The sequence below is a fragment of the Otolemur garnettii genome, unplaced genomic scaffold (genome assembly GCF_000181295.1).
Source record: "Otolemur garnettii isolate 467f Iridium unplaced genomic scaffold, OtoGar3 scaffold00140, whole genome shotgun sequence".
In the NCBI taxonomy this organism is placed as follows: domain Eukaryota; kingdom Metazoa; phylum Chordata; class Mammalia; order Primates; family Galagidae; genus Otolemur; species Otolemur garnettii.
The window spans coordinates 3,796,265-3,806,765 of NW_003852535.1; the positions used below are offsets into that span (position 1 = coordinate 3,796,265).

Genomic DNA, 10,501 nt, shown 5'->3' on the forward strand with positions numbered 1-10,501 from the left:
CTCCTGGGCTTAGGTGATTCTCTTGCCTCAGCCTCCCAGATAGCTGGGACTACAGGTGCCCACCACAGCTCCCGGCTATTTTTTTTGTTGCAGTTTGGCCAGGGCCAGGCCCTAACCCACCACCCTCCGTACATGGGGCCGGTGCCCCATTCCCTGAGCCATAGGTGCCACCCCCCCCTTTTTTTCTTTTGAGACAGAGTCTCACTCAGTCACCCTAAGTAACTCATGCCTGTAATCCTTGCACTTTGGGAGCCCAAGGCAGAAGGATCACTTGAAGCCAGGAGGTTGAGACCAGCCTGGGCAATAGAGCAAAACCCTATTTCTGTAATAGAGCAAAATAAGAAAAATTAGCTGGGCATGGTGGATTGTGCCAATAGTCCCAGCTATCTGGGAGTGGGGCACTGGCCCCATGTATGGAGGGTGACGGGTTCAGGCCCAGCCCTGGCCAAACTGCAACAAAAATTAGCCAGGCATTATGGTGGGCGCCTGGCATCATAGGCAAGTGCCCTGGCATCATAGCTCACAGCAACCTCAAACTCTTGAACTCAAGTGATCCTCTTGCCTCAGCCTCCCAAGTAGCTGGGACTATAGGTGCTTGCCACAGCACCCAGCTATTTTTTAGAGATGGGGTCTTGCTCTGGCTCAGGCTGATCTCGAACCTGTGAGCTCTGGCACTCCACCCTCCTCGGCCTCCCAGAGTGCTAGGATTACAGGCACGAGCCATGGAAAGGGTTATTAATTTTTTTGTGAGACAGGATCTTGTTCTGTTGCCTTGGCTGGGCTGCAGGGGCATGATCATAGCTCACTTCAGCCTCAAACTCCTGGGTTTAAGTAATTTTCCTGCCTCAGTCTCCCAAATAGCTGAGACTATTGGCACAATCCACCATGCCCAGTTAATTTTTCTTATTTTGCTCTATTATAGAAATAGAGTCTTGCTCTATTGCCCAGGCTGGTCTCAACCTCCGGGCTTCAAGTGATCCTTCTGCCTTGGGCTCCCAAAGTACAAGGATTACAGGCATGAGTCACCCCACTTGGTTAATTTTTTTTAAAAGATCTTGCTTTTGTCCAGACTGGTTTCAGAATCCTGACTTTAACAGTTGGAAACCCATGGTGGGGAGGAGTTGTCAGGGAAAACAAATTGTCCCTCATCCCACTCCACTGGGATGTGACTTTAAGTGATCCTGCCTCAGCCTTCTAAAGTGCTGGGATTACTGGCATAAGCCTTTCACAAGACTTTTATCTATAGTCCATACTCTAATTTTGTCAGCTGTCTTGACAGTGGACAGTTACATTGTCTCTTTAATCTTCTTTAATCTGGAATAGTTTCTTTGCCTTTCTTTGTCTTTCATGGCAATAACATATTTGGAGAATATGGATCATTTATTTGTGAAATTAAAAGCTTATTTTCTTTTTTTTTTCTTCAAGATGGCTTCTTGCTCTTGCTCAGGCTGATCTTGAATTCCTAAGCTCAAGCAATTCACCTGCCTTGGCCTCCCAAAGTTCTAGGATTATAGGCATGAGCCACTGCACCTGGCCTTTAATTTAATTTATTGATTAATTGAGACAGAGTCTCACTTTGTTGCTCTGGGTTAGAATGCCATAACTTCATAGCTCACAGCAACCTCAAACTCTGGCTCAAGCGATCCTCTTGCCTCAATCTCTCAAATAACTGGGACTACAGGTGCCTGCCACAATGCCCGGCTATATTTTTTGGTGCAGTTGCCATTTTAGCTGGCCCAAGCCATGTTTGAACCCGCCAGCCTTGGTGTATGTGGCTGGTGCTCTACCCACTGGGCTACGGGTGCCACTTGGCAATTTTTTTTAAGAAACAGGGTCTTACCCTTGCTCAGGCTGGTCTCAAACTCCTGAGTTCAAGCAGTCCACCCACCTCAGCCTCCCAGAGTACTAGCATTACAAGTGTGAACTACCATACACCGTCTCTTTATTTTAATTTTAACAAAATGTTGCTGTGAGGACTAAATGAATTAATACATGTAAAGCCCCTTAGATTGGGGGCTTGTACCTAATAAACCAGGGACAAGGATGTTCCCTGGTTTGGGAATAGCATGAGAGGCATTCACTGACTTTATTTCCATCTACAGCCAACCCCAAAGCCTCCAGAATCTCCATCCTTGGACTCGGCCCTTGCTTCCCCACTGGATCCTCAAGCCCTGGCCTGTACCCCAGCCTCTCCTCCAGACTCACAGCTTCCAGCTTCTCCTCAAGACTCTGAAGCCCTGGACTTTGAAACCCCTTCCTCTTCTCTGGCACCCCAGACTCCGGATTCTGCTTTGGCCTCTGAGACCGTCGCCTCTCCCTTGTCCCTGCCTCCAGCCTCACCACTCCAGGAGGACAGAGGAGAAGGAGACCTGGGAAAGGCATTGGAACTAGCAGAGGCTCCAAAGGGGGAGAAGACAGATGGGGGAGCAATGCTGGAGCTAGTGGGATCCATTCTCCGGGGCTGTGTCCCTGGGGTGTACCGAGTCCAAACTGTACCCTCTGCCCGGTGCCCTGTGGTCAAGTTCTGTCATCGACCTTCAGGTCTCCATGGTGACGTCTCCCTCAGTAACCGGTACCTTTGTTTGGGGGCGGTGGTTGGGGAAGGCCAGCTGAGAGTTCTGGGGTGGTTGAGGAGAGAGTTGTTCCTGGCTTGGGATGTTCCTATACCTGCTGAGTCTTGAATTTGTCCTTGTTTGGTTCCATTCCTCTTTCTGTCACTTATCTCTTTTTGTTTGGTTTCCATTTCAATTTTGTAATGGATGTACCTTGGAATACCATTTTTAAGGGATATAGAAAAAGTTCTGTGGTTGAATAAATTTGGGAAGTATATGAAGTTAAATGCAAACCAGGTTTCTCTCTCCCCTCTCTCTCTTCTGCTTCCCCTTTCTCTCCGTTTTTCCTTTTCTCCCTTTCTCCCTTTCTCCCCCCTTCCTGTCTTTGTTTCTTTGCATATTAAGGGCTATGAGCAATCTTATAAGAAGGTGCTCTGTGAATGTTTAAAATGGACATATTGTGGTGGTGCCTGTGGCTCAAAGGCGTAGGGCGCTGGCCCCATATGCCGGAGGTGATGGGTTCAAACATGGCCCCGGCCAAAAACTGCAAAAAAACCCCAAAAACCAAACAAACAAAAAAATGGACATATTGGATGTAGTGGTTCCCAAACTCATTTGATGTTCTTTTGTACCTCCTCTCGTAAAACCAGTGTTCATCAGTACTTTGGAAAACACTGCTTTGGCCTTATTCCAGCTGGCTCCTATTACACAAGTCTGGAGTGAGAGCTGGGAGTGGTAGGTTCCAAGGGTATCTGAGCCCTAACACCCTTATTCCCCCTTTATCCTAGGCTGGCCCTGCATAATTCTCGTTTCCTGAGTCTCTGCTCTGAGCTGGATGAACGAGTCCGGCCCCTCGTGTACACCCTCCGCTGCTGGGCTCAGGGTCGGGGTCTGTCAGGTGAGAATGAATCAGGACAGATGTGGGGCTTAGGTGTCAAGACAGGCAGGGATTCAGGGTGAGAAGGGAGGTAGGTCCAGGCACTGGGGTTGAGAAAGCTGCCAATAAGGGGATCAGAAGCACGTCTGCTCTAACTGGAATTATTAATTATTTACCCAGGGAGTGGCCCCCTTCTCAATAACTACGCCCTGACCTTGCTCGTGATCTATTTCCTTCAGACCAGGAACCCTCCTGTGTTGCCCACTGTGTCCCAGCTCACCCAGAAAGCAGGTAATGTAGCCCAGCTTCCATGCTCTCATTAGCTTTACGTCTCCTCTTTTTTATCACACTTAAGACATACACTAAGCTACCCTGGAGATGAGATCTCTGCTATCATCCCTACTTCTATCCCTCATACCCTCTATCTTCCTGCTTCCGGACTGACCCTCACCTTTTTTACTTTGATAGGTGATGGGGAACAGGTGGAAGTTGATGGCTGGGACTGTAGTTTCCCCAGGAATGCCTCGGGACTGGAGCCCAGCACCAATGTGGAGCCCCTCAGTGAGTTGGGGAGCCTAGTAGAGGGCTGGTAATGATGTTATTCATAGCAGTGGGTAGCAGACATCACACTCACTGTGTGGCAGGCATAGTTCTCATAGTTTGCAACCTTGTGGCATAACTAATATTATTACATGTGTGGCTTGGCGCCTGTGGCTCAAGTGGCTAAGGCGCCAGCCACCTACACCTAAGGTGGTGGGTTCGAATCCAGCCCAGCCCACCAAACAACAATGATGGCTGCAAACAAAAAATAGCCAGGCGTTGTGGCGGGTGCCTGTGGTCTCAGCTACTTGGGAGGCTGAGGCAGGAGACTCGCTTGAGCCCAGGAGTTGGAGGTTGCTGTGAGCTTTGATGCCACGGCACTCTACCCAGGGGGACAGCTTGAGGCTCTGTCTCAAAAAAAAAAAAAAAAAAGAAACCATGTGTTAGAGAAATTAAGTGGTTTGCCCAAAGTTACACTGCTAGCAAGGGAGAAAGTATAACATCTGGGGAAGGATGTTGCTGGGGATATGGAGAGAAAGGCTTGACCTCTTATTTAATCCTTTTGGTTGTTGTTGTTATTGTTGATTTGAAATGGGTCTTGGTGTGTTGCTTAGGCTGGCTTTGAACTCCTGGGCTCAAGGGCTCCTCCTGTGTCAGCCTCCTGAGTAGTTGGGATTACAGGAGTGTGCTACTGTGCCTGACTTGACCTCTTTTGTTTATAGTGTTCAGTGAAGCCTGGCTTCTTGGGACTCTACAGAGCCTGTTGGAAGGGAAAAAGAAAGTTCTGCTAAGGAAATGGCTCTAATGTAGGACCTGTCTCAGTCTCAGTTCTGGCCTCTAGGTGACCCCCTTTCCCTAATCTTCCTCCTCCAGGTTCCTTGCTGGCCCAGTTCTTCTCCTGTGTCTCCTGCTGGGATCTTCGTGGTTCACTCCTGTCCCTGCGGGAGGGTCAGGCACTGCCTGTGGCAGCGGTCCTGTCCTCTAATTCCTGGGAGGGTCTGCGCCTTGGCCCTATGAATCTCCAGGACCCCTTTGACTTGAGTCACAATGTTGCAGCCAATGTCACCAGCCGGATAGCTGGGAGGCTACAGAACTGCTGCCAAGCGGCAGCCAATTACTGCCGAAGCCTCCAGTACCAGCGCCGTTCCTCCCGGGGTCGGGACTGGGGGTTGCTCCCCCTTCTGCAGCCCAGCACCCCAAGCTCCCTGCTGTCTGTCACCCCGATACCCTTACCCCCTGCTCCCTTTCTCCAGCTCACTGCTGCCCTGGTCCAGGTGTTCAGAGAAGCACTGGGGTGCCACATAGAACAGGGAACCAAAAGAACATGGTCAGAAGGAGATGGAACTGAGGAGTCTCCCCAGGGAGGAAGAAGCAAAAGATTGAAACTGGATGGACAGAAAGAGAGCTGTGAGGAGGGGAAAGAGAAGCAGCAAAGACTTGCAGGAGACCATAGTGAAGATGGGGTGGAAGAAATGGTTATAGAGGTTGGAGAGATGGTGCAAGACTGGGCTATGCAGAGCCCTGGGCAGTCGGGGGAGCCACCCCTGATGACCAGAAAGTATCTAGCTGCTGAACTGGCAGAGCAGGGCCCCAAGGGACTTGAGGCAGCCCAAGGAGGGTCTAAGGGTAAGACAGTGAAGGAGGCATCACTCTCTTCAGTGAGCTGGCGCTGCTCCTTATGGCACCAAGTGTGGCTTGGACGGCGGCGTGCCCGGAGACGCTTGCAGCAGCGAACCAAGGAAAGCGGGGCTGGCACAGGAGCAGAGTGGCTAGCAACTGAGGCTCGGGTAACCCAGGAGCTTAGAGGACTGAATAGTGAACAGAGGCCAGAGACTGAGCCCCTCCTGACCTTTGTGGTGTCTGCTTCCCAGGCTGACCAGACACTCACTGTGACCCCACTCCAGGATACCCAAGGCCTGTTTCCTGATCTACATCATTTCTTACAGGTTTTTCTCCCTCAAGCATTTCGAAATCTCCTCAAGTGAAGTCATGGACCCTAAAGGGCAATAAAGCTGCTATTTTAATATAAACACTTCCAGTTTTCTCTAATTTCCACCTGGTAATAATAATCATAATCCTTCCACCCAGTACTTCTTCCATTCCATTCCCCCAAGATCTTTTTTTTTCTTTTGGTCTCAAGCTGCTGCCTTGGGTAGAGTACCGTGGCATCACAGCTCACTGCAACCTCAAACTCTTGGGCTCAAGCGATTCTCTTGTCTCAGCCTCCCAAGTAGCTGGAACTACAGGCGCCCGCCACAACACCCAGCTATTTTTTGGTTACAGCCATCTTTGTTGTTTCCGCGGGCCCGGGCTGGATTCAAACCCGCCAGTTCAGGTGTATGTGGCTGGCGCCTTAGCCGCTTGAGCCAAAGGTGCCCAGCCTGCCCCCAAGATCTTAATGCACCTTTCTTGGACATACCTTGTCTTACCCCTAAAATGGACTTATACCTGTCATCCTCCACCTCAGCAGTCTATTGCTTCCTACCACTTAGCATGCCTTGCAGGGAGTGCATAGGCCTAGCCTGTACCTGGCACACGGGCATAGTTCCTGAAAGATAGTATGGTGGGTGGATTGAGCAGTGCTTTGGGAAAAAAACAAGTTTTCCTCCACATTTATCCTGCTGCTGCAGATCTACGGATGGTGACAGGGATAGAAATTTGGGTTGAGGGTTGTTCATCCTGCCCTTAAATTGGGTAAGAGGTTTTCAAACTTGGACATGGGTAAAAAATCACGAACATCAGAACTGATGTCAGTTCCTACATTGTCAGCCCCTTAAGGGAATAGTCCAGCTTCCTGACAGGTGTCCCTTCCCATTTCAGCTCAAAGGTCTGGTATCTTTTTTTTTTTTTGAGACAGTCACACTTTGTCACCCCCAGTAGAGTGCATTGGCATCACAGCTCACAGCAACTTCAAACTGTTGGGCTCAAGCGATTCTCTTGCCTTAGCCTCCCAAGTAGCTGGGACTACAAGCGCTCTCCACAACGCCTGTCTATTTTTAGAGCTGAGGTCTTGCTCTGGCTCAGGCTGGTCTCAACCCTATTAGCTCAGGCAATCCACCTGCCTTGGCCTCCCAGAGTGCTAGGATTGTTGGCCTGAGTCACAGCGCCGGGCCCTAGTGTCCTTTTGTTGGGACTACAGGCGCCTGACACAACGTCCGGCTATTTTTTTTTTTTCAGGGCAGGGGGCGGGAGGAGTTGTAGTTGTTTGGCACGCCAGGGCTGGATTCGAACCTGCCAGCTCTGGTGTTTGTGGCTGGTGCCTTCACTGCTTGAGCTATAGGCGCCGAGCCCTTAGTGTCCTCTCTTGCAAAGTGGTTTAATGTGAGCAAACCACTTTTGCAGGGGTTTCGTTTTATACTTGGCCCCCTGTTAGATACACGTCCCTCTCTACAAGAAAACCAGACCAGAAACAAAAGGAATTTAGCAAACTGCCATCTGGGTGTAGCAGCTATTTCCCGCTCCTGCGAGTTTCACACAATCATGTGAGGGGCTTGGCAGAACTAACAAGGGATCACTTGTCCCTGGGCAGGCCGGAGGGGTAACCCTCCAGGAGGCCAGCTGCGCTGGGCAGGTCGCTGTGCCACGTAGCCGCGCAGGAGCGGCTGTTCCAGCTGGTTCTCACAGTTTCCACTCCCTCCGCGTTGGGACTCTGATTAGCCCGCTATGCCTAAGGGGGCGGGCCAGCCCAGAACCCCATTGCGCAGGCGCGAGCTTTCTCCGCGACGGCCAGGAAGCCCCGCCCTGTTCTTTTTCTAATTCAGCGCCGCGGGATACTGAACTGTCGTGCGTATGTCTTCTATGTCGTCCTCGCTTTCCGGCTGCTGTTTCTCCACGGCTCTCCCCTTCCCCCCTCCCTTCTCTCCCAGACGGTTTACTTTGCGGCAGCGCCGAGAACCCCACCCCCTTTCTCTGCGGAATCACCATGGCGGCTGGGGTGAGTTTGCCGGCTCTGATGGTCTGGATCGCCCTATCCAGCGCCATCCTTTGCCCAAATGGGGCTAGTCGGCGCCAGAGGAGTTCTGGAGTCAAATGGGGAACTTTTCTGGGTCCTACAGACCATACAATGGAGAGCAGAGTTCCTAGGGCCTGGAGAAGAACTGAGGCTGTGACTTTCAGAGGCCAGAGGTGGAATGGTCTGGGGTAGAGGAGAAAAGAGATGCCTTGTCTGGGTCGTCCGAAGCCTCAAAAAGGGGTTTGGCTTCGTTGCCGCTTTGAGACGTGCGATCTGGCCAGGTTGACGGAACTTCTGTCACCGTTTTATGGGACAACAGGAGACAGGGTGAAGAAGAGGGTCTTTGTGGGCAGGTACGGCTGGCATGGTTAAGGGTCGTCTCCCAGGGAGGTTTGGGAGCGATAGGATTCCCCGGACAGTGAGGTCAAACTGGTGGAACTTCGCTGGCCAAGTTAATAGAGAAGAGAGCACCAGGGAACTCGCTGCGGGACAGAACTGGAGGGATGGAATGTGCGACAAGAAAGGGATTTTTAGGGAGAGGAGTTGATTTTGGAATAGGATATGTCATTCGATATCTCTGGCTATTCCAGGGGAACTTAGAAACCTCTTGGTCCTTGGGTACGTTTTATACAGGGTGATACTTGAAGCGGTGAGCAGCTTAGCAGTAGAGTAGGAAGCACTCAGTAACCGTCAATGAATGAAACAAGGGCTCCAGGAAGGGAGGGGTGTGTGTTTGTAGGCAGATGGCGTCTGATGAAGCTACAAGTTCTAGATTTCTTGGAGATGTATGTGAGGGAAAGAGAATTCTTCTAGAGATGTCCTTAGGGAAGGTCAAATTGTCAACAAGCTTTATTTAGCAGTTGGTGTGTAGTTCTGTTCTTGATATTCTTGGTATTTCAGAAGACTGATGACATGACAGATACTAAAGAACTTGGTTCACAAGAGGGACTGAGTTGAACAGATGGGGATTACTCAGGAAGTCATCTGGGTGGGTGGCATTTAGGACTGAGACCCTTCTATTCACATACATTTTCTCCTTTTCTGGCATAGACCCTGTACACATATCCTGAAAACTGGAGGGCCTTCAAGGCCCTCATTGCTGCTCAGTACAGCGGGGCTCAGGTCCGCGTGCTCTCCGCACCACCCCACTTCCACTTTGGGCAAACCAACCGCACCCCTGAATTTCTTCGTAAATTTCCTGCCGGCAAGGTGAGTTGTGAAGTGGAGAGGGGTCCTAGGATTTCATAACTCTGGAGATGGCTTCTGTCCTTAAAAAGTGGTCACCTCCAAAATAAAGGGTCTTTCCATGTTGTTTTCCTTTATAATTTCAGTGACTTAACTTAAAATATTTTTATTTCGAGTTAATTGTAGAGTCACATGTAGTTGTAATAGATAATACAGAACTATTCAGTCAGTGACTTTGTAAAATTTACAGGCGTACTTGTAATTGTGGTGAAGAGAATGGGTTTTTACCAAATGTTTTAGTATAGATATATCAAGTATCTATTATGAGCAGGCTTTCTTAACTTCAGGGGGCTTATAGGGCTTGGTTTCTGGCTTCCTGCTTATAATTGAGGGATTTTATATGAATATCACATAATACCTGCATCTTTTTGGTTTCCTAGTTCAGATATTGTAAATTCAGATCACAAGGGATGCTAAGTCATTGAAGTATTTTTGGTTTCAGGTAGTATCAAGACTTTGCATAGTAAGGTTGTCAACCTTATGTGAACATTTTTATTCACAGCAGTTAAGTTCCTGGGATTGGCTAGTGAGAGATCCTTGTGTGTTTTACTTTATCTTTTCACTACTTTGTCCCCAGGTTCCAGCATTTGAGGGTGATGATGGATTCTGTGTGTTTGAGAGCAATGCCATTGCCTACTATGGTAATTTGCAGGGATATATGGGAATGGGAGAGTCTGGAGGGGAGGGGTGTAGGAGAGGATGAGGGTGAGCTGGAGTGGACAAGGAAGAATTCTTGGTGACTAGAACTTATATTGGTATAACCCCAGCGTTATGACCTTTGTGTTCTACCCCTGCAGTGAGCAATGAGGAGCTACGGGGGAGTACTCCAGAGGCAGCAGCCCAGGTGGTACAGTGGGTGAGCTTTGCTGATAGCGACATTGTGCCCCCAGCCAGTACCTGGGTGTTCCCTACCTTGGGCATCATGCATCACAACAAACAGGTAAGTTTTGGAAGTTGGGGAGAAGCCAGGGGCAGGGATGTCATCAGTTTCTGCTTCTGAGTGTTGGGAGTCAGAAATAAAATAGGTTTCATAAAGGGGTGCCAAGAATATGTGGACAATGAGAAGACATAATTTAGGGGTGTAAGTTTGGTGCAATGAGTAATTAATAGTATCTAGGTTCTTTGTCAGATCAGGTGGTAGTGGTATATGTTATGAATGGTTGGAAGAGAGATTTCTGCTATAGAAAATTTATACCAAATGAGGAGTGGTTAGACTAGATGACACTTTGAAGATTCTTTCTAAAAGTTCAAAGGAAAGGCTTGGCGCCTGTGGCTCAAGCGGCTAAGGCGCCAGCCACATACACCTAAGGTGGTGGGTTCGAATCCATTCTGGGC

The 10,501-nt window shown here is 49.5% G+C and overlaps 2 protein-coding genes across 3 annotated transcripts in view; both read left to right on the forward strand.

Moving 5' to 3' along the window:
- The window catches only part of TUT1 (terminal uridylyl transferase 1, U6 snRNA-specific), a 17,722-nt gene extending 11,723 nt beyond the window's left edge, over nucleotides 1-5,999 (forward strand). For both annotated transcript variants that reach the window (XM_003798784.3, XM_012810639.2), the window contains 5 exons: nucleotides 2,103-2,572; nucleotides 3,341-3,450; nucleotides 3,610-3,720; nucleotides 3,898-3,990; nucleotides 4,843-5,999. In XM_003798784.3, coding sequence (XP_003798832.1) covers nucleotides 2,103-2,572; nucleotides 3,341-3,450; nucleotides 3,610-3,720; nucleotides 3,898-3,990; nucleotides 4,843-5,954 — 1,896 coding nt within the window. In that variant the 3' untranslated portion in view covers nucleotides 5,955-5,999. The remainder of the gene's footprint in view (nucleotides 1-2,102; nucleotides 2,573-3,340; nucleotides 3,451-3,609; nucleotides 3,721-3,897; nucleotides 3,991-4,842) is intronic.
- Nucleotides 6,000-7,720: 1,721 nt separating this feature from the next.
- Nucleotides 7,721-10,501, forward strand: part of EEF1G (eukaryotic translation elongation factor 1 gamma) — a 15,692-nt gene continuing 12,911 nt past the window's right edge. The window contains exons 1-4 of the mRNA XM_023518436.1: nucleotides 7,721-7,903; nucleotides 8,972-9,130; nucleotides 9,744-9,807; nucleotides 9,964-10,162. Of these exons, the coding sequence (XP_023374204.1) occupies nucleotides 7,892-7,903; nucleotides 8,972-9,130; nucleotides 9,744-9,807; nucleotides 9,964-10,162 (434 nt within the window). The 5' untranslated portion in view covers nucleotides 7,721-7,891. The remainder of the gene's footprint in view (nucleotides 7,904-8,971; nucleotides 9,131-9,743; nucleotides 9,808-9,963; nucleotides 10,163-10,501) is intronic.